This window comes from Botryllus schlosseri, chromosome 11, assembly GCF_051294905.1.
Source record: "Botryllus schlosseri isolate E-star chromosome 11, Bs_hap1, whole genome shotgun sequence".
Lineage (NCBI taxonomy): Eukaryota > Metazoa > Chordata > Ascidiacea > Stolidobranchia > Styelidae > Botryllus > Botryllus schlosseri.
Window position 1 is genome coordinate 10,502,323 of NC_137246.1, and position 24,109 is coordinate 10,526,431.

At 43.4% G+C, this 24,109-nt stretch overlaps 1 protein-coding gene and 2 long non-coding RNA genes across 5 annotated transcripts; all 3 read right to left on the reverse strand.

The window, feature by feature from the left end:
• Positions 1-950: 950 nt before the first annotated feature.
• On the reverse strand, positions 951-6,368 carry LOC145450662 (uncharacterized). Of its 2 annotated transcripts, XR_013918559.1 has the most exons (3): positions 3,557-6,368; positions 2,061-2,247; positions 951-1,166 (listed from the first exon to the last, which is right to left on the reverse strand). It is a non-coding gene; the product is annotated as an uncharacterized LOC145450662 (long non-coding RNA). The 2 variants fall into 2 exon arrangements; XR_013918558.1 differs by lacking the exon at positions 951-1,166 and having other exon boundaries at positions 1,701-2,247.
• Positions 6,369-14,524: 8,156 nt separating this feature from the next.
• Positions 14,525-17,014, reverse strand: LOC145450660 (uncharacterized). The gene is made up of 4 exons (XR_013918557.1): positions 15,660-17,014; positions 15,552-15,599; positions 15,278-15,358; positions 14,525-15,218 (listed from the first exon to the last, which is right to left on the reverse strand). It is a non-coding gene; the product is annotated as an uncharacterized LOC145450660 (long non-coding RNA).
• Positions 17,015-19,654: 2,640 nt separating this feature from the next.
• Positions 19,655-23,805, reverse strand: LOC145450652 (eukaryotic translation initiation factor 3 subunit A-like). 2 transcript variants are annotated; one of them, XM_080329162.1, is made up of 2 exons: positions 20,135-23,805; positions 19,655-20,053 (listed from the first exon to the last, which is right to left on the reverse strand). In XM_080329162.1, the coding sequence occupies exons 1-2, from the start codon at positions 23,443-23,445 to the stop codon at positions 19,783-19,785; spliced, it is 3,582 nt and encodes a 1,193-aa protein (XP_080185288.1). In that variant the 5' UTR covers positions 23,446-23,805; the 3' UTR covers positions 19,655-19,782. The 2 variants fall into 2 exon arrangements, with proteins under 2 accessions (XP_080185288.1, XP_080185287.1); XM_080329161.1 differs by having other exon boundaries at positions 19,655-23,804.
• Positions 23,806-24,109: the final 304 nt, after the last annotated feature.

Sequence of the window (24,109 nt, forward strand, 5' to 3'; positions counted from 1 at the left end):
GTGAATCCTTCGGCTTAGCCCTTCGGACATGCTTGCGCTGTGTCTTGGATTAGCTACTTACAATACACTTTTCGTATCAAATTAACTATGGCTGCACTCCGGACGGATCTTGGACGCCTTGAAAAACCCGGAATTTAATTATGATTGCAATGGAATTCAGTAGTACCGGTACTGCTACGAATTACCCGTAGGCTACCGAAATCTTCGCGATCTGATCACATACGCTGCTGCCACAATTCGAGGGTTTGTGTTCTGGTGCATGGGTACAATACAAACTATACCGTTTGACCACAAACTAGTTGAACTTATTCACATTCCTCTTGTAAGCAAATCATCAACAGGGCACTGGAAGTTCATGTCTGAGTCATGACGACGACCAGTGTTGCCACTCTAGGTTCCCGGAAAAACACAAGATTATGTCGTGAAAAAACACTAGATTGGCGAAAAAAACACTAGATTAGTAAATTGCAGGAAAAATTTGCCCTTGCAAAGTAATCATGGTGACCAAGGTACAAATCCATAGATAAGAAGTGTTCCACACATGAATTCGATGCATATACTGCAACGGAAATTAATGAACGAATTCAATAGCGCAAAAAAAATCAAATATTGTCGCTTTCGAATTGTACGGCATCATCAAAATTATCTTTCGATTGTACACCGTTTATCAAACATAAGTATCTTTTGTGTGGCATGTCCCAGCAAACACAGTACAGACCAAAGATGTAGAAAAGCCGAGCCGATATAGTAGATATTAGATCTTGGCAGGTCGTAGAAAGGGGGATTTTGTGTCGACTCAATTCAACGTCTTTTCCATGTCCTTCAATAATGTAAATATTATGCAGATGCTACAGCCTTTAAACATGGTGAGTAGAATGTAGATCCTACGTTAGAAGAAGAAGATCCTGATATATTAACCTGTTTTCTACCACTATGGGCTTAACCCTGATCACGGCTGCGTACACACACCACATTATTTACTACATATTAATCACATTTGTGATAATTTAATTTCAAACGAATTGGCAATAATGCCGTTGTAAAAAATGAAACGAACAAACGAACGAATGTCTTTAGAAAGAAAGTGAAAACAGTCCTTATCATCAGGTTTCATCTTCTGATGAGCCAGTTAAATAACCAGCATGCGGCCTTTTCTTTTCAACACCCTGCAGAAATAAAATGAAAATGATGATTAATAGCTAAGACATTCGGTACTGCGAAAATGGCAGAGGTAGCGACTAACGAATGACTCCTACATTTTTTTCGCCCATACTTACTAAAATGGATTCGATTCTGAACTATTTCCACTCATGTTTTCAAGTTTTATTATTGTATTTTTTAATATTATATGACTAGAGAACTGACTTCAATCGTCACTTCTACTTGATTATCAAGATCAACGATGACTACTTCAGCACTCTTTGAAAACGACCACTAACACAAAAAGAATTCTTGACTAAAATTTCTTCACATTCTGTCCAAAATGATCAATTCAACAATCCAAATGAATCAGTTATTTGGCAGCTAGTTGGAGAGATATATACTCAAGTCTAGAAAGTGGAATGATACTCTGCATGGAAAGCTGAAGACCTAATGATATTGTGTACAGAGAACACAACATTTGAGTGGCGGCACTGGTATAGACATTAATAAATTATTAGAATTGACAGCTAGATAACCAGCAAGACATTAAAATGAGAATTAGTGCAGTTTCTTAGGCTGTAGTGATACTCAGCCAGTAATTGACCTAGCAGAGAGCAAAACGTTGTAAATAAAGCGAGCGAAACCTCCGACAAATGATACGATAAAACATTAGAATCGACAGTCTTACTAGAAGCAGAATAACAATCATGAGGGGTTAGAGAACAGAAGCCCGGGAAGTGACCATCAGAAATTACTGCATACTGGCCGAACAAATCCATGACCACTAACAAATGGTCTTTCAATAGTCAATATTGATACCAAATGACACCACCCCTATTTCATAGCAACATTTAGCAAATACAGCGCTGGAGTCAACCTTATATAAGCGCTAACCAAACGCCCATTAGTTTTCCCACCTACTACTTCGCGGATGCAAATACGCATTAAAGCGAACGGACGCGACTTGTCACACTCTTGCTATTTCTGCTCCTTTTTTTCTCTTCGTTCCTCTTTTCTGTCGCTTCCGCTTGAGGAGAGAAACAGTCGGCCGCGTTTACGGATCGTGAATTCCCGGTGGGTGATTCTTCCTCGAATGGTCAGCACCTTGAAAATTGAGAACAATGTTGTTGCAAAATGCATGACAATTTCAAAGTTACATCATTCTAATTATTCCAGTTATGGCCGTGAATCGTTACAAGTGCGGTAACCATAAGAATTATTACTAGGCCCTATACTTCAACTACAAATACAATATATTGTATAAAATGATTACCAATTCTTTTACGTTGATCGAGTCCCAAATAGATGAAATATGTCAAAGAATTTGCTAAATTTTTGTATAATTTGACAGATTCCGAAATCTTCTCAAAGTGCACCTTTCAAAAATTTGATATCAAGACTCCCAACATTTTACAATTCGAAGTTGGATGGCTTTACCAATACAAGCAAACAGTTTGTATCGCAATTTTGACAATTATGTAGAGAACGCTGCGAGACATATGAGTAGGCCTACCCTAAAACGTTTCTCTGACATGGACATTAGGGCTCTTAAAATATGACTTTTTTTCTCAAATCGTTCTGGCTACTTGATAAAATTGTTAGGTTACCTAATTTAAGCCTAAACACCAAATTTGGTTCAATTCCAGCCAGTAACCGCTTTGCTACAGGAGAAGAAAGTTTCTATTTATTATATAAAAATAAATAGGTAATAAAAATTTGAAAATTTTCTGTTCACCCCATGAAAGTGTTAGGCTGTCTATAGAAACGATGCTCACCAAATTTGGTTCAATTCCAACCAGTGGAAGCGGAGATATTGCCGTCGAAAAATTTGGATTTGAATAAAATAGTATTTACGGTGACCGATTCTTTGTTTACTTATTAAAGTTGTGCTCACCGTAAGTACTATTTTATTAAAATCCAAATTTTGCGACAGCAATAACTCCGCTTCCACTGGTTGGAATTGAACCAAATTTGGTGAGCATCGTTTCTATAGACAGCCTAACACTTTCATGGGGTTAACAGAAAATCTTCAAATTTTTTATTATTCATTTTTATATAATAAATAGGTACTTTCTTCTCTTGTAGCAAAGCGGATACTGGCTGGATTTGAACCATATTTTGTTTGTAGGCTTAAATTAGGTAACCTAACAATTTTATCAAGTAGCCAGTACGATTTGAGAAAAAAAGTCATTTTTGAAGAGCCCTACTGTTCATGACCGTCCACGTTTAGAGTTGCATCTCAAAGATGCTAAAATAAGCCTAAATATAATCCAAGCAATACGATCGTCCACTTTGACCGACTGAATTTCTAAAAACACCTTGATAGCTTCCACATCTTACGTTTATATATACCGTCTGCTATCGGCACAACAAAGTCGGCCTATTTAAAAATACCAAAACAGATTCAACATACCACATCTCTTGCAAAGGCTTTTGCTTTCATTCAATTTTCCATCAAACTTCTTTAAATCCTCATTTGTGGTGAGTTGCTTTGGAATTCTTCTAGGATCAATTCCGACATCGTTTTATCATATACAATCTATGGCGGAATAAAAGTTTCGGATAAGTTCTAAAACGAACACAATTTTCCACACAAAAGTCAATTGCCACACGAAATGCCAAATGCTACGGTCTCATTTTACAAGGTATGGCGAGGAAACGTAGTGGTACGTTCCATTATAGCTAAACACCAATGAATTGCGGGTTCGAGCGTGACACGTCGACTCCATAATTCCTACCGAAGTGTTGGCCGTTTATCTAGGCTCCTCCTCGCCATCTGATTCGCATAGCCATGTCTTAAAAAGCCTAGGAGTGGGCCGTGCTGTAAGTGGGCAGATGGTTGCCGATGCACCCGGCACTTGGTGAGCTCGGCCGCACAAACTCGGCACTTGGTGAATTCGGCCCTCGGGAAATTTTGAAATGAAGTGTATTTACAGCTATTAATATGAATTATCAAACTAATAATAGTATTATCAAGTGATTCGTCAATCTTGTAAGGAGGTCAGGGCATCCGTAGATCGCGCAGTCACGGCGTGATTAGATCACGGATTGCGTAGCCACGGGAAATAACACAGCGCTCATATACCGACCACGCGCAGTCTGCTTGGAATCGATGGCGTGAGTCACGGGCCTGTGTCGTGTAAGTTTTGAGAAGATGGATCTTGGCGTTGTATGTGAGATCAAAACTGTGGAACATCAAGCGGCGCTTCTTCGTTCATCGATCACGACAAGCCAGTGTTCCTCATCAACAAATGTTTCGCATGATCACGTCAAAATCAATTATTTTTTGCCTTTGGAGAGACGATTCCACTCTGGGATTAGGGTGTCTCGATGACACGGTTGAAGGATCCCAAGATTACGAGATTTACCACGAGCCACGACACGTTTAAATTTCCTTTTTGATACTGTTCATTCATACTAAATGCATTTCTAATGCGAAGGTGTTCTAGTGCCAATTCCTCCAAGGGCCGAGTTCACCAAGTAAAGAGCGTCGCGTTATTTCCCGCAATTACGCAATCTGTGATCTAATCACGCCGTGACTGTGTGATCTACGCATGCCCTGACCCCCGTACAACATTGACAACCACTCAAAGTGCCAAGTTCACCGGCAAACATTCCAGTAACCAATCATGGTGACCGGTACCGCTACGAGATCTACCACGGCCGAATTCACCAAGTGCCGAGTTTGTGCGGCCAAATTCACTAAGTGCCGAGTTCACTGGTAATCGGGCAGATACGGAATAATAATAATAAGATCCGGCCTGGTGTAAAATGACCAGTGTAGTCGAACCACCACCATGAACACCACAAACAAACAAATAAACACCTAACATGGAAAAGAAATTACCTTTGCAGCCTTTGACAAACACAGTTACCATTGAAACCAGCAATTAAGGTCTTATTCGAAAGCAGAATAACAACTGTTTTAGTGGACATATCAAATCAAATGTTGGAAAGTTCATGTAAAATAGCCCAAAATATTATCTTACTGTGACCATATTCCATCAATATAGTCTGGCTAGCTAAATTCTCTGGGCCAACATAATCAAGCTGCGTTTGGTTTCAACGATTAATAATCTTGTCACTGGATTCGAGGTATAATTGCACTCAAATATCAAATTTTGCTCCATTAATCAACATCAAGTTGAAAATGTCCATTCTTGCACCAACTTTTATAAAATCATGAATCAGTGTTCTACAGGAATGTATCTATATGACTTATATACCTAGAAAATTCAAGCATAAATATTATGATATACCGTAGGTATAGGTACCGGTAATTCAGATGTTTGAAGCGAATTATAGTGGTCTAATTTCACTAAATTAGAGCGAAATGCCAGCAATATAATTGTAATCTAATTCGGAAAAACGATTTAGCTCTAATTCTAACCTGGAAAAGCTGAAACTTTTCTATAGTTGTCTACACCTGTTTTGCAGAAAGTCAAACAGCTCTAGGCGTCATATACTACAGGCAATTCGAAATACCCCATAAGCTATATGCTACTGCATATATACCTTTAACCCGCTACCTCAGTCAGTCACAATTCCTATATATTTACGGCATTTACCATACAGAAAGAGCGAACTATGCCTGGGTGCGACCTGTTGCGCGTCAAATCTTTGTATGGCGCGATGACGTAAAATTTGAATCGCCGAAATATTCTAGAAGTCACGCATCGATAATCATTTTCCTAAACGTACAACATATCACTTATTTAGTTATTCTCTGAATAAAACTATTACCCATACTCGTTGAACATGCGAGATTACCGAAAGAGCGAATATATATATAATGAAGATCATATATATCAGAGGAAAACAAAACTATTCGACCTTAGAGCAACAACACGAATATACAACACCGGTGACATCCTCACGCAATAAAACGAAGGGAGAACATTGTTTTCTAATGGATAGAACGAAGCTACCGCATGAGATCGAACAAAACCGGATAGAATTCATCGTGATTGAATGTACCGACAAAGTCATCCTTTCTACGTATTTCAGTCGTACCCGCGAGAGATAGAAAATTTGCATTATTAGGTTAACTACCGGATATAACGAAGCCTAATGCATGAGATGGAACAACACCGAGTATGAATTTATTCTGATTGAATATAACCACAAGACCATCCTACTACGTATTTTAGACATTCCCTCGACACTTAGAAAATCAGAACCTAATCGAGATGATCCCGGATGATCCTTTTACGGTTTTGTGTTTGCTGGGGTTGCTCACTGCCGTACATCTACAACTAAACAATGGGGAGGTTTCCATGTACAGCATACTTCAATTCCAAGAATGCAGTGGAATGTGGCAATGCCAAGAGATTCGTCATGAGCTTCCCCAGTAAAGGGAATTTTGATTCACCGAATCCATTGTGCACAGATTTCAATTTTTGCTAAAATTCGGTTGCAGGGCATTGACTGATAACCTGCAGCTCATTTTGCGATCTTGCCAAAGCAGCCCATTCTTCCGACAAATCATCAACTTCATCAAATAATATCACAGAGGGAAATTGCACAGCTAGAGGAATGATTGATTTTACTATTCTTCGGCCTGCGTTCATTTTTTTTATATGTATTTATGACACGAGACTCGAATTGAACAATGCTTAATTAGTAGCCTACTCCATCAATGCAGCTGACTGGATGATCCGAGGGAATCCCGAAGGATCGTATCGCTGCAGCAGGTATTATATTTTAATTGCAATTTTATTCAATAAAACAGTCTGTCTGTCTCGGCAAATGAAAATCTTGCACGAATCTGCAGACTGAGTTCAACAAGAAGCAACAGAGCATCAGAGCGAAATCACTCTTCATTTTTTCAGATACTTTCGCTCACAAGTACGGATTCACAGCTCACCCTGTTACGTAATAATTGCTTGTTACTGCACCACCACACAGAATTGTTGAAAACAAACACAGCCTTATTAGCGATAAATTTAGCGTATAATTTAGTAGTCTAACGTTAGAATATTCATTGTTCGCATACTTGCAGAAAACCACTAGATTAGCAAAATTTTGCGAAATAAGACACTAGAACACAAGGACTACCGAAAAAACACTAGATCTAGTGTAGGGTTACCATATTTTCGTGAAGCAAATTCCGGACACTCTTTAGCGCCGACTTAGCGGATTCAAAATGAGCAGTAACACGTTTCTGTCAACATGACGTCATACTAGCAGAGCATTGTCCATCGACTGTATACGAACGGAGTGGAGCATAGGTCAAGAATTGGGCCATCTGTAATGCGCGAGATCTGGTGATTGCTACTTGCTACGGTCTGCAATAAATTTCTCCACGGGCCGGATGAAATCGTCAGGCGGGTCGTGTCAGGCCTGCCTGAATCGTGTTTGACAGCCCTGCTATACTGTTAGGTCGGTGCGGCTATCTGTAATTTTTTAAATCTGGACTGAAAAAACATTTTGTTATGTTCTTGATCTTGGTTGAACAATAACTCATACGACGAGGTTGCAATATGAAATCACTAGCAGCAGAATAACTTCAAGGCAGCGACACGATCCAGAGTTCAGGTAAACGAAGAGATCAGTAGACAACAGACACAGGGTATAAATACGAAGCACACGACACACGGGGAAATAATGATTGCCGTTAATTACTAATCCTAGAGAAATAAGAGACAGACGACACCAACGTAAAATGCACGAACATAACACATTTTTTCTGCCCCCTTCCGCCTAAAAAAAGCGCTGGTGTTGGGCCAACCATAGGGTAATCGATGTACCGTCTTGGGCACTTACTACATGCATTTGGCTGTTAAAATTTATGAATGAATTCTGTCAATAATATTGATTCTTCCATATATTGGGCTACTATGAAATGCACCAGCAGATTGCACATCCCGTGATTTCCAACTTTTATGGTCGCGACCTCATTTACAACTTGAAAATGTTCAGTGGCCCAGCTAAAAACTTGATAAACTGAAGCTGATTACTAAAAAAATTCAGCTTGCCCAAACTTACTCACGGCCCAGGAAGCTGATTACGTCCAACATTATCGCGATCCCCAGATGAAGGTAAACGACCCCAAGATTTGGAACCACTGTCTGTGACTAAAGCATCCAATCGGTCTTAACCAACTCTAGGAATACACCGTTAGCTTATCAGTGCAAGTACAATCAGACTTATTTCGGTAAATGATGGTTATTTATATTTATTTTGATTGCATTTTTTGGCGAGGGTGATGCCTGGTGCCCATACTAATATCAATATACGTTGCATAAACTCGCGCGCGGCACGAAAAAGAATTTTGAATAGCATAAACCAGCTTGAAAATAATATTGTTCATGTTGATTTACGAAAAATTTTTGAACCCACTTCAAGCCTTCCAAATTCCGGACATTTAGGCATATTTTAAAAATTCCTCCCGGACGCAGATTTTTCAGTGAAATTCCGGACATGTCCGGGAAATTCCGGACGTATGGCAACCCTAATCTAGTGTTAAAACACTAGGGGTGGAGATCAAAAAGTTTGCTTTAGATAAACTTCGTTTGTGTGATAAACGGAGTTTGAACAAACGGAGATTTTAGGCACCCATTAAACGCTGATCATTGTCTCGAGATAACGCAACATAAGCTGCGTTTTGTAAAATCTAGTTTGGCAGATATCATAACGTATTTCCACGCGGAAAAATGACGAAACAATGACTTTTCAGCGTCGAGCTAAATACTGAAAACTCGGGAAGGCCGGATCCATTTTATTGCCGATCAGCTCACTGAGCTATATAAACTATCAGCTACTGTTCGTGATGAGTGCTGGTAATAGCGTATCGTCAGTAGAGGAACAACATACGACAGCTCGTGCCTGCATACCAAAAAGATATTTGGTGGACGTGATGGATCCCTTCTCATTTTATAATGAGCAGAAATTCAAAGATAGGCACCGTTTTAGTAAACAAGGCGTCAAAAATGTAGTGGTAGCTCTATGGCGCCACTAGGGGGTGACGACATCGCAGGTGCTTCGGTGCTTGGTCGTCACTGAATACATGGCTGCTTGAGAACTCACGTCTCGTATATTAGACAGACCGTCAGTCACGTTACCACATGGTGGCAACAGTGTAAAAGCAGCTGATAGCAATTACTTAGCTACTCAGAATTATGGCTAGTGGATATACTGCCTTGCAAGGACTGCACCCGAAGCCATTATCACTGGCTGGAACCAACCCGCCTCAAGCGTGGGTTGATTGGAAGGAAGACTTTGAAACGTATCTCTGTGCTGCAGAATTATCACAAAAGGATGACTGCGTCAAGGTAGGACACCTCCTGAGTCTTATTGGTCCGGAGGGAAAGTCAATTTACAAGAATCTCACGTGGCTTCCTGCTCGACGAGAAAATGATCAAGACATTCCTGCTGAGGATAAAAATGACTACAAGCTAGTCATTGAGAAATTTGATGCGTGCTTTGAGCTTCGTGATGATCGCTTCAGAATGCGAAGGAAGTTTTGGCTATTCTTGAAACGGGAGGAGGACGAGTATTTTTTGCAATGGTCACTCCGTGTTCGCGAAGCTGCAGCCAAGTGCTGCTATCATCCGCAGAGGTGTCTTGAGGAAGTTATTATGGATAAACTCCTTCTGTGTTGTACGGACACCGGTACCTTGTCAGAACTCTTCGCCGAGGATCCGAAAACCTTGACACTGAGCAAAGTTGAATCGATCATCGATAAACGCGAATACGTCAAACAGGGTGTCGCGTCCTATAAATCTGCTACGATTGATGCAGTCACAAAGAAACCTCCACTAAAAACAGGATCTACTGCTCGACAGAAGGATGGAAAGGATGCCAAGACGTCGCTGATAAAATGCAAATACTGTGGTAAGAAGCACCAGTTTGGTAGATTTTTCTGTCCTGCTGCCGATTACAATTGCTCGGTGTGTGAGAAAACAGGACATTTCGAAACTGTCTGCCGTGCTTCTGCTCGGACAAATATACGCTCCGTGGAATCCGATACTGTTGGTGAAGACGATGTGGACGGACGCTCAAGTCCCATCGCACCAGTCTTTGTGGGATCCGTGATTGCTGCTGTAGATTTGGATAGTGCTCCCAATACCAATACAGTTAACATGGAGCCTGAAATCCCACACCAGGGGCTGACCATTAGCACGGTGGAACCAGCGGAAGATATTGGCTGGTTTGTCAAGCTCAAAGTTGCCCTCGACCTGCTTACATGGTGCGTTGATACTGGCGCACAAGTATCAGTCATGCCCTTGCACATATACAAGCGTCAATATGGATCCATCAGACCCTCCGACAAACGTTTGATGACTGCAGGGAATAAGGAACTTTCCACCCTTGGCTATGTCGCTATGACGCTCGGGTTTGAGGATAACTCCGTTGTGGAAAAGGTCTACGTTGTCCGGGATACGCCTAAACTACTCTTGGGTATCCCAGGGGCATTCAAAATCGGACTCCTGCAAGATGTGCCGGGTACAGTTAGCATCCGTGCAGTAGACTGTGCAGTAACTCCCTCGCTTCGGTCTAAGGAAGAGGTCATGAAAGCTTACCCTGAACTCTTTCAAGGAGTTGGAAAAATGAAAGGACAGTACTCTATCAAACTGAAGGCGAATGCTAAACCGTTTAGCCTGAAAGTACCTCGCAGAGTTCCCATTCCTTTGCTTGGTAGTTTGACTGCTGAGCTAAATAAATTGCAAAAGGCGGACATAATTGAGCCTGTCAACGAGCCAACAGACTGGTGCGCACCGATCGTTGTGGTACCAAAGAAAACTCTGAAATACGCCTGTGTGTGGATCTAACGAAACTAAATGATTCTGTTGATAGGGAACTCTACCCTATGCCGACAGTTGAGAGCACCCTGGGGAAGATTGCCGAAGGAACTGTTTACACCAAACTGGATGCAAATAGTGGATTTTATCAAATAGAACTTGAACCGGAGTGTCGTAAGTTAACTACATTCATCACCCCTGATGGGAGGTTCAGATTCAAGAGGCTTCCATACGGTATCGCCAGCGCACCCGAAGTCTACCAACGGAAAATGAATCAGGTGCTTGCTGGCATCCCCAATGTGATATGTCACATGGATGACATCATAATTGCTAGCTCACCACAGGATTACAATACCACCCTCGGACTTGTACTGGATAGACTCCGAGATGAGGGAATTACATTGAATAAAGACAAATGTGTCTTTTCAGCGACTAAACTGGAATACCTTGGACATGTTGTTGGTAAAGATGGCATCGGCAAGGATCCTAAAAAGGTTGAGGCGATTGCCAAGTTCTCCGCTCCCTCAGACGTCCCGGAACTGAGAAGGTTTCTGGGAATGACCAATCAACTCATGAAATTCTCACCCAACCTGGCTGAGCTTACAAAGCCTCTGAGGGATCTACTGAAGAAAAACACTTCGTGGCTCTGGGGTGCTGAACAACAGCTGGCCTTCGACCAGGTTAAGGCAGAGCTGTCCTCGGATGTGACTCTTGCTATGTACAGCCCGGATAAGGAAACTGTTATCTCTGCCGACTCCAGCAGTTATAGACTTGGAGCTGTGCTGATGCAACGTCAGGTAGACAACTCTCTACGGCCTGTCGCTTATGCTAGCAAATCGCTGACTGAGACAGAGAGACGATACGCTCAAATCGAGAAGGAGGCCCTTGCTATAACGTGGTCTATGGAGAGATGGAAGGAACTCCTGATCGGCTTGCATCAACTTCGCGTGGAGACTGATCACCAACCATTAGTTCCACTTTTGTCAACAAAGACTCTTGATGAGCTTCCGCTCAGAGTGCAACGATTTCGAATGCGGCTGATGAAGTTCAACTTCACCATATCTCATGTTCCGGGGAAACTGCTATATACCGCTGACGCATTGTCTCGTTGTCCGTTGCCAACTTTCGAGGACGTTGATGGCCTTCATAATGAGACAGAAGCCTATGTCAATGCCGTCACATCCAGCCTTCATGCGTCTTGTAAACGGTTGGATGAAATTCGCTCAGAGCTCCAGAAAGATGACGTATTGCGCACAGTGATGCAATATGTATCCTCAGGGTGGCTGAAATGCAAGGAGACGCTGCATGGCCCACTTAGGCCATACTGGAACGATAGAGCCTGTTTATCTACTTATGAAGGACTCCTGCTTAAAGGGAATCGCTTGGTGATCCCCTGTACGCTGAGACAAGACGTTTTAAGATACCTTCATGATGCTCACCAAGGGGTGACAAAATCCCGACTCAATGCATCACAGTCATGCTGGTGGCCTGGAATTTCTAAGGAGATTGAAGAAACCGTCGGAAATTGCGAAAAGTGCACGGAGCATCAGCGAGAAAAGGTTGAACCGATGCTGTCAGCATCCTTCCCAGAGAGACCCTGGTCCCGTGTTGGTGCCGACTTCTTTCAATACCAGAATTCCATGTACCTGCTAGCCGTTGACTACTACTCCAGGGATATTGAGATTTGCATAGTCTCCAAAACAGTGAACGCAGCAGAGACGATTCTGAAATTCAAGAAGATTTTCAGTAGGCATGGCATCTGCGAGACTTTGGTCACCGATGGAGCTTCTATGTTCTCTTCCCGCGACTTTGCGTCATTTTGCGAAAGCTGGAAAATTGAACATATCATGTCCTCACCTAGATATCCACAGGGGAACTCGGAGGCTGAGCGTGCCGTTCAGACCATCAAAAACCTTCTGCGAAAATGTGACGATGAATATCTGGCGCTACTCACATACCGCAACACGCCATTGGCTATCGGCTACTCGCCGGCAGAATTGAGCATGGGCCGCAAACTAAGAACAAGAGTACCGTGTCATCCAGACGATCTTCTGCCCAAGTCTGTCGACCGAACCGCCGTGAAGAAAGCTGAAGCAGATTACCGACGCAGAATTACTCGTGATTACAACAAAAGACACAGAGTAGTACCTGGAGATGAGTTCAAGGTGGGAGATCGCGTCTGGATTCCGGACTGCAAATCGCAAGGTGTTGTGGAAAAACTTGACACTGACACTCAACCCAGATCCTTGGTTATCAGAACTGGGCGTGGCACCTTCAGAAGAAATCGCCGAATGGTGCGGAGATACCAGACGGAGAATGCCCCGCAAGAAGGCGTCGACATTACCGCCATCAGTGAGGCAGCTGAATTCTTCAAATTTCCCGATCAGGGAGGAGATAGCAGTTCGAGCGCTACTAGTGTCGATCGTGATGACCATCATGAGGCGGCGATAGTCCGACGGTCGGATCGGAACAGAACCGCACCTCGCAGATACATCGAGGAGTACTGATGTAGTTATAGGAGTAGTGTGTGTAAATATGTTGTGTTCTTCATTCACCTCTTGCCTGCCAATTGCTTCATACCTTTGTACCGCTAACTGCCTCAATTCGGATTGTTTATTTTCTTCATTCTGTGCTTGCGTTGTATATGTTTGTGCTGCTTATAAGCATTTGTGCTTGTCCCGATAAGGGAGATGTAGTGGTAGCTCTATGGCGCCACTAGGGGGTGACGACATCGCAGGTGCTTCGGTGCTTGGTCGTCACTGAATACATGGCTGCTTGAGAACTCACGTCTCGTATATTAGACAGACCGTCAGTCACGTTACCACAAAAAACCTCTTCGATATGATTCGTTCGGACGAAACCCTCAACGTCCGGTCTCACTCACTGCACCCGTTACTGCAACTAACCTGCACTCTGCGCTTCTTCGCTGCAGGGCATTTTCAGATAACAGATGGCGATCTGGCTGGTATATCACGTCATACAGCTCGTCGCAGCATCCACAGGATCAGCAGAAGCATCGCAAGAAATCGAAAATTGTTCATCTCAGGCCACCCAGGCAATATCAACACGTTGAAGGAACAATTTTATGCAATCGCTGGGTTTCCTGGAGTCATAGGTTGCATTGACGGGACTCACATCCCCATTGTGTCTCCAGGAGGCCCTGATGCTGAGGTATTTCGAAACCGCAAAGGCTACTTCTCGCTGAACGTCCAGATGGTGTGTAACGCACATCACGCGATTACAAATATTGTTATTCGATACCCCGGATCCGCGCATGATTCAAGAATATTCGAACATAGCGTACTGAGAGACAACTTGGAGGATGGCAAATATGACGGAATATTGCTGGGAGATAATGGATACCCTTGCAGACGTTATCTCATGACACCACTCCTAAACCCCACAACAGAGCCAGAGAAAAAATATAACTCTGCTCACATCAAAACACGTGCTCGCATTGAGCAGAGTTTTGGGATGCTCAAGCGAAGATTTCATATGCTGCGTATACCTATGCGAATGAACTTGGAGAACACCACCCCAGCAATAGTTGCTGCTGTATGTCTTCACAACTATGTAATACAGTCTGGAGAACCTTGCCCTGATCCAGGGGAAAATGATGATGATACTCAAGATGATAGAGATCACAGCGCCATACCACCGAGCTTATCAGGCCAGGCTTGCAGAAATGAAATTATTGCAAACTATTTCACGTAACTTGACAGTAAAATGACCACTTTATTTTTGGCAATGTCAAAATTCACTGATCTCACTTATCTCGAGTTGATAATAAACCTACGACAGTTTGGAAATTTGTAACTGATAATGCTTCATCGCCATGCCATGCAGCTCCTCTTTTCTTTTCTTCTCCCTATCTCTCAAAACTTTCTCTTCCTCCAGCATAGCAATCTTTCTTTTCAGCAGTGCAATGTTAAGATCTTCAATGGACTTGGCTGAAATATTTATACATGCATATTGAATAATTTTAGACAGTTGCAGCACAGACCTATTGTACAAGAAACTCTGGCAAATAACTTATTTTTCACCGACTTCAACTGTGTAATGTGTATAGTGGTACTATTAGTTGAGCATACCAAGCAGCCAGCACATTGATGATACTCAATTTGCGAGTATCACAAACTCACTAAAATGGAACATGCACCAGAGATAGCAAGAGTTCTAGATAACACCCTTGAGACTAATAATAATGCTATACAGCTCATAGATAAGGTCACACATTGCAACATACGCCAGACTAATGTAGGCTCGAGAATAGGCACTGGCTCTCATTACCTGCATTATCAACTTTCTCAGTCTGGATGACTTCTACACACACTGCGGAAGGGCAAAGTATTAGAGAAATGTTGATCAAGCACAATTACTGAACTTCTTACCAATTTCACATTCTGAATTAGGTGGTTGCTCCGCTACAGTCTTCAAAAGCAAGTTGGATGACGGGTTCTCCTCAAAACAGCCTATGAAGGAGAGGTCAGAAATTATCAAACTGCCCCTCACTGATCACACACATATTCATCAAAAATTTGCTATGAAATCAGATGTAGTTGAAGCATGACAGTTTTGCAGACTGCTAAACGGGTGACTCCAATAAGTTCCTATGACCTTTGCTAGACTTTACTATACTATACGATGCCTTAATGCTAGTGGTACCTTCCATGGTCTTTACACCTGCACTTTCATCTTCTGTGAGAGCAGAATCTGTGTGTTGAGATGAATAATGAATCATAAAAGCAAGATCAAAATTATTAGATATGTTACCAAGAGCAGTACTAGACAAAAAGTTGCTTCCATCAAAGACGTCTGTGGTGGGTTCTTCAACTACATCATTATCCCAGTCATGAGTTATTTCATGAATCTCTTTTGAGACGAGGCCTGAAGTAAAGGTGTCATTACGATATGCAAGTAAGAGGTATGCAAATTGGAGCAGGATCAATATATGCTAATGAGCTATTAGCGTCAATAAGATAATGGAGGAGACAGCTTGATAGTGCATTTATAACACAGTCTGGGATTGTTCAGCACAATGACAGTTCTCAACTTACAAGGATGATCTCTCTAATTGCCAATAGCCTATTGGTAGACTGTTCGGAGATGTTTTGGAAAAAATAGGTTGCAAAAATCCATTTTCCCAGGCTGTGATATACATCACTGCTATTGCAGAATAGCGTCACCCTCATAATCTCAATTGCTGGCGCCTGCTTCGATTACTACTTACAAGACACACCAAAGATAAGCTACTATACTCAAAGCACACGGGTGTGATGCTAAGAACTGTCTTGACACACCAAATATATTACGCTAAACGTACCCGGATTCCAGCTGTGGGATATGCGCTAAAATATAGGCTACTCACTCATGACTTTTTTGCTGATATGACTTAGGCCTATATCAGTAATTTCAGGCACACCACCACCAGTCTTTCTTTGCTCTCTTTTTAAAATGGCATACTCGCTGCGAGCTTTTGTTTTCATGTTTTTGAAACAATTTTTAACTTGAAGGCCTGTTCTTTTCACTCCGACTCCTGCACCATTTAACTTCTCTGTTATTATATTCCATTCTTTATCTTTTTCTGCGACTGATACTTTGTCGGTTTTTTTCGATATTGCAGAAGGGTGCAAAATAAGAAGGTCAGCAACCATATCCTTCTCTGCCCCCGTGAAATTCAAACTTCTTGTCTTCTTCTTGGTGTCTTTCTGATTTATTGTCGAATTGCTAGCCATCTGAAACCAGTACCGTATGGTAATTGAAAATATCAAGACGAAAACGATGTTGGAAGACAGATAAAACGGGACGCCAGAAGCTACCATCAGCAACATGTTACTTTAAAAACAACACCTTTGCCATAGAATTGCATACGCACGCCGAGCCCGGACAACGTAATGAGTGCATAATGCTCCACAGAATTCGGACAAACTTCACAACGAACCCTTAAACCGCCGATGCGCCACGCTAAACTACCTCGCGAGGCAGTTTAGATTTATTGCTTAGGGAAGCATATTAAAACTAGATTTATGGCTCTCCGTAAGTTTTGATCTGCGTTTACCGATCGCTAAACCTTACTTTGCATTTTAAACGGCGTTTAGTTGGTAAACGTACTTTTTGATCTTGACCCTAGGAGTGGCACCACTGACGACGACACAGTAGTACCGGTAGACTACTGGACAAGTTACTACTCCGCGTTCGAAATTATCGGACCACGATATCCCATATCTATATCCCCCACATACTAAGATATGCCACCAATTTTCATCTTTTTTCCATTTCATTTTATCTTCTGTTAGTTTTAAGCAATTGGTTCATCATGACCATTTTACATGTTGGATGGATTTAGGCCTACGTGTTCAAGGTCAAAGCGTGTTGTTTGACTGAATGACCGCTACAAGTCATCTCGGCTCATTCCTACCGAGTCATTTATCGCAATCTTGTGATTAATATGAAATTATTACATAAAGTAAGCCAAAAACGTCATTGCGATCGCTTCGCCCACCTAGTTCGGCCAAGTCACGGTCGGATTACGCCTGGTCATGGAAACACGGCCGACATGTACAACGCATGCGTCATGGCCTTTCGGCCGACCGTCGGCCGAGCATGGAAACGAAGTAAATAACAAGTCACACTAGCAAAGGTTTGCCTGTCGACTGTATACAACTATACATACTAGTGCGGAGCATGGACCGGAGCCGGATTGGATATCCGGCCGGATTTTTTCAATTTTGGCCGGACTGGATCGGAGCCAGATCAGTTCTTTTTCTGATACGGCCGGAGGCGGATCAGTACTTTTTTGATAAGGTCAGAATCTTTATGGATAAGTATGACGTTTGTAACGACATAACTACCAGAGATGAGCGGATTTGAAATTTCTATGTCCTAATCCAATCCAAATCCGAACCTTCAAATCCAAATCCAAATCCTAATCCATAACTTTTTTATATTCAAGTCCATGTCCAATCCTAATCCGATTCCAACTGGAAATTCAGAAAAAATACTAATTTATGCAATGGAGGGATTCGAAAATTTTCTTTCACAACCAACGATTCACTCGATTCAAGATAACTTGGTAACCATAATTACATTAATAACTAAACTGAATAAAGTTTGTCGCCATACGCCATTTCAATCTCCCAGAAAATAGGTGAATCCAATCCAAATCCTAATCCGTTCTGAAAAAAATATCCAATCCAAATCCGAAAAAATTTCACAAATCCTGTTTTTTCAAAACCTAATCCTAATCCGTGCTCATCTCTGATAACTACCAACCAACCACACGCAAGTAACCGCCAAGCCAGTGCGAAAAGAAACGAGCCATATTTTTAAATTCACGGAACCACCGTACTATAGAAATTAAACACGGAACGGCAACGATCGATTTTGCAGCTTCGTTCCGCTTCGCTGAGGCTGGAGTTGAGAATTGTTTTGGGTAAGCGACTGTAGGATTTCTGGCAATCCAAAAGCTATCTTCCCGAGCGCAGAAATTACTGAATCTGGTCTTGATCGAAAGCTACTGTTGCGCCTTACCAAACTAGAAATATACCGCTATCATATAATTGCGAATATAGTTGGACTTATTTCACTAAATGATAATCATCTTTCATTGCATTTTTTTGCGAGGGCGGTGCGCGCGCAGCGCCAAGAATACTTTTAAATAGCATAAATCTGCTTCAAAATAATATTTTTTAGATAGATTTACAAAATTACATTATGTTGCCGGCACGGCAATTAAAACGAAAGCAGAATTGATACGTTTGAGCTTGATGTTTTACATATCCTTGGTAGTTGCAGGAAAAAGCGAGAAAACGTTATGTTTCAATTTTTCTGGCGCAATATTGAGCTTAACCCAACAAGCTCGTATGTAAAAGCACGAAATTGTCTGCCGTTCTCCAGGAAAAATACTACAGATTCTCGCACGTAAAAAGGCCCACACCAAAAATATCGTCTTGAAATGGGAATGTTACGCCAATTTCAGCAGTAACAAAGTAGTTATTTCACTTGACAAATTAGGAAAGCTACGGTTTTCCCAAAGAAGATTTGGATGATTTTACATCATTTTCACAAGTGGAATTGTATAACCAGCTGGACGAGATAGCCTGTGTCACGGTAACTGAACATATATTTCAAATCCGCAGTCATTTGTCAATTTTCATTTTGTGTATGTCGCTAAGATACAACATGCGATTACGAACGTAGTCATATCATAGATATAACTGCTAGAAATATGTAACATCTTTTTGACATGTTTTGGAAATCAGTACTTCTACTTGAAATTGACTAGAAACTGCACTGATACTTTTACTGGAAACTTTTGACCACCACCAGCCAGCATGCGCGAAGCTGACACTAGCCACGAATTCTTCGTCCATAATAAAGTTAATGGCATGCCAGGAGCCTATCAAGCATTCACTTGTTGCCAGCTATGACGTACAGTGACCGACAACACAAGGTCCATCATAAAAACTTGTGAATAGTTGACTGGCGGCATTAAACTTTAGCATTACTCGAAGTTGACATACAGCACATGAAAGTCTTCGACTTAACAAATTTTGCTGCTACGAACATAATCTAGAAAGCAGCATAACAACCAACAATTTCAGCCTCAAGCACTGCATACGAAAAAAATCAAACACAGCAGCCCCGCAAATCTTTGCTAGTCATTTATATTGGCACATGGAAGTCTCTGAGTCAACTAATTACGCTGCAGCCAACTCAGTTTCAAAAGCAATACAACAACTCTGGCGACAAAAAATCAAACAATGCAGTCCCCATTCCGCAAATTTTATTCCGGCAGCAAAACAAACACAACTGTTATCGCGGACAAAACAAATCCAAACACTCTCCACATCTCACCGCATCGACACAAAAGCACAAGGTGGCGATTTTACAAATCTCATTTGCTGACTTTGGTCCAGCCGTCTTCGTCTGTGGCCAGGCGACCCTTATCATCCCTGGAAGGAGATCGCTCGTCGCCGCGTCGTGGTGCACGCCATTTGTCATCTGCTGGGCGCCTGTCGTCGAATTTTCGCCTCGGAAAGTCATCTCTGGCAGGGCCTTGAAAGTCTCCCCGGCGCCAATCTTCATCTTGTCGCCTCGGAGGACCGTCTCGTTTCCAAGGTCCATCATCAGGAGGCATGGCTCTAGGCCCGCGTGGCGGCGGGGACCTATCCATACCTCGACGTGGCGGAGATCTATCCATACCCCGGCGTGGCGGTGATCTATCCATACCTCGGCGTGGTGGTGACCTATCCATACCTCGACGTGGCGGAGATCTATCCATACCCCGGCGTGGCGGTGATCTATCCATACCTCGGCGTGGTGGTGACCTATCCATACGCCGTGGAGGGGACCTATCAACACCCCTACGTGGCGGGGACCTGTTAAACTCTCTTCGGACTGGTGATCTATCCGCGGGTCCACGTCTCCACTCACTTCTCGGCGGGCTTCTTCGACCCATGGGCGATCTCCTTCGGCCCAGTGGCGGGCTGTCCCTGCTCGGAGCGAGTCCGGGCCTGCCCATAGGTGATCCTCGTCTGGGAGATCCTCGCCCAGGCGGTGACATGCGCCTCGGAGAGGGGGGCCGATTCCTATCGGGAGAACGCGGATATCGATCGGGCCGACCTCTAGGCGATGGTGATCTACGGCGTCTCCAATCACCCTGGTCGTCAGATTCTTCAAGTCGTCTAACTGGTCCTCGCCTATCGTCCCAACCGACTCTAGGACCATCGATAGTATCCGGTCTACGAGAAGGTCGCCAAGCGCGATTTTCAGGCGATGGCGGACGACGTTGCGGTGGCGGGTCGTCTCTTCGCCACGCGTCCGCGGGCGGCCCTCTCGGATCATCGTCTCTCCTCCTCGGACCAGCCCACGGGCCCCTATCGTCGCGACGCATGGGCGGACTGTCCCGCCATCCATCTCGGGTAGCTTGCTGTTGAGCCGCTAACTTTTCTTCGATTTCTCTCTGCTTCGCGAGCTGTCTCTCCTCTTGTTCTTTGAGAAGACGCATTTTTTCTGCGTATGCACGTTCTTCCTCCTCTCTCTTTTCGCGTTCCATCCGTTCTTTGTCTTCTCTCTCCTTTTTCACCTGCTCGTCGATTAGGCGCTGCTCGTATTCGGCCTTTTCCTTCAACCATTTCTGACGCCGCTGCTCCTTACGTTCCATTTTCCGTTCGGCCAGCCTGGCCTCTCGAGTTTGAGTGAGCATGGCTTCGAATTCCGCGTATTTCTTCTCAAAAGCAGCACGTCTCAATTCGCGCACGTTTTCCAGAAACACGTTTTTATCGTCTTTCATACGTCCAAGTCTAGTCTTGGTTTGATTCGCGTTCGCACGCTCAGATTTTGCTCGCTCGATACGCTCTTGTTCCATCGCGTCCCAGAGTTGGATATTTTTCTCCCGCCTCTCTTCATACTTGGCTCGCAACAAAGGCAGCTCCTCCAAGCGCTTGGCACGTTCAAAGTAATCCAACTTCTTCTCCTGCGCCTTCAATCGATCCTGCATGTCCTTTTTCTCTTTCTCCATCGTCTCCATTTGACGTTTCATCAATTCGTCAGGGTTGATCTTGGTGAAGGTCTCTACATCGATGTCCTTCAACATTTTCGCGCCGAGCTCGCTCTTTTTGATCATTTCCATTTGATCTTTCGCGACACGACGTTGTTCGTCCTCTTGCTCTTCGCGACGACGCATCTCTTCGCGCTCCTTCATTTCTTTATTCAGGCGTTCCAGCTCCGCGGCTTTAACGGCTTCCTCCTGTTCTCTTACTGCAAGCAGTTCCTGCTTTTCTTTCTCCCTACTCAGTTCTTCAAGCTGCTCCTTGCGCATTTCGATGACTTGTCGTCGTTGGAGTATGTTCTGCTGATCCTTTCTCCAAGTCTTGTGGTAGAAGCTGAGAATTTCGTTCTTGCGCTGCGCGATCCTGTCCAACTCCGACTTGGGCTGCAGCTTCATGTGAGCGGAATGCAGAGCCTGCGCCATCTCGTTAAACTGCTGCGATATCTTCTCGCTCGGGAGCGGTTGCAGTCTCTGAGGCTCGAAAAATTCGTCTTCCACGTACAAAGGCGACGCGTTCAAATCGGTGCCGAATCTCAAAGCGCCGTGCGCGTGGTCAATGCGAAGCTGTATCTGCCCGTTACGCGACGCGTCGATGATAGCGCGCTCCAGTTGAAACGCGCTACAAAACGGCAGAAGCTTGAGAAGATGAGTGAACTCGATAGTCTGGTAGACTTGAGCGACTTGCTGTAAGACACGAGAAATGACGTTACCTTCCAACACCGGAATGTACTGCGCCAGTTCCGGTTCTCGCGTTTGCTCTCGAATCCACTGAAACGCGGTAGCAACCCGCGAACTCAGTCGGAGAGGATGGAAGTCGACTTCGAGCCACTGAAACAGGTCTCTCAGCTGCTTGGGGATGAACTGCAATATGTTGTGCCGTCTCAAATCCTCGATTAGGCTAGCGCGAGTTGGCGGGCGACTCAGAGAAAGTAGCTTCGCTAACTTCAAATGCTTGTCGATCAGCGCGTTTTCCATGTCGAGCATTTTCCCGATGCCGTGCTTTTGTTCGGTGATCGGAATCGCAAGAGTCGAAACCATCACTAAGGATGCCATTCTCGAAAGGTCGTCTTTTGTCGGGTTTTTCTTCATCTCCTTAGTCAGCCTGAACAAATGATGGCGGCTGGTCGCGTGAAACAACATATTCCCAGCTTTCCAAAAGACGAGACACAATTTCCCATGAAAATTCACCAAAACCTGGGGCTTAGGCGGCTTCTTCGAGAGAGACATCAAGTAATGAATATCTTCCACGGCTTTGAAAGCTTCTTGCCACAGCTCGATTTTGATAGCGCTGTCGAGTTGCGCGATCCTAGTGTTGAGATGCAACAGCTGGCTGTCGGCGTTGGACAAATTGACAGACACGGCAGTCGGGTGGCGTTGTTCGCTTAGTTTTACATGATTGCGAAGGTTGTCACAGAGTTTACGAAACTCGGTCCGCCTGTCGTATTTCAGACAGAATTCGAAAGCATTCATGGCGATATCCTGGTACAGCTTCTCGACGCGGTTGTTATTGCGCAGCAGGTCCAGACATTGCCGGTAACTCTCCCACAGAAATTTCACCCATGGCGTCAGCATAAGGCGGTTGGTACGGTCATGCGTTTTCTCCCCAGTCACGGCACTGAGAAGAACGCCCTCAGGGGAATCGATCATATCCAAATCTTCCACCATCTGCAGTGCGGTTTCGGTGGACTTGTCTTTTGCCTGCTCCGTCTTCAATTCGGCTAATTGCAGGTATCCTTTCACGGCGTTTTCCAGCGAATTTATGTTGACTTGTTGACATATGATTTTGTACTGATAGAGACCTTCTTTGGCCGCTTGGCTTTTTCGTAAGTCCACACATAGTTCCAGGTATTGCTTGATGATTTGCTCGTGAATTTTCTGCCATGTCCGATGCTTCTTGCTACGCAGTACGTCGCTGAGAACATCCAAAGCCGGTTTCAGTTTACCAACATCAAGAAACTCTTGCGCTCGTTTTAGAGCATTCTCCGGTCGCTGGAAATATTCCGGCATGGCGAGGTTTCAAATATCGTTAGATCACAGAAATATCAGAATGGTAAACCATTGGCTGTATCATCAACTAGTTAATGAAAATAGAAAATAATGTCAACACATGAATGATGTTGAAAAGACAAGGTGTCATTGTCACTGTGTCATGGTTCGAATTCTTCATAATAAAATTAAAGTTTTTTAAACTCTCGGTACCCAGATTACTCTCACATATGATTATCATAATTAATTGGAGTATTCAAGTCTTGACAATTTACTGTCAAGATATACAAGACGTAAATATTTCGCCAGTTGAGATGCAAATCTATAATATTCATCTTATAATTTGTTATGTAGAACCCTGAAAATCCCCTAGTGACCGATGGCTATGCATTAGGGGTGTTCAAAAAAACTTTTAAAAATTTCATCGGCTTAGTTGTCTAATAGTCAGGTTACCTAAAAAACGTTGCACACCAAATTTGACTCCATTTCAACCAGTGAAAGCCGAGGTCAGTCAAATTGAAATTTTGGTCATTTTTGAAACAATAGGCCTAGTATTTACGGTGTCTAATTTCGTCACACCGACATGACCAAAAATCGTGTTCCAAGTATGCCTGAAGAGGCAGGGATGTCTTTTCCACTTGTTGTGATCTTGACAAGGGCCTGTGGTGGAGTTTGGATGAAGACA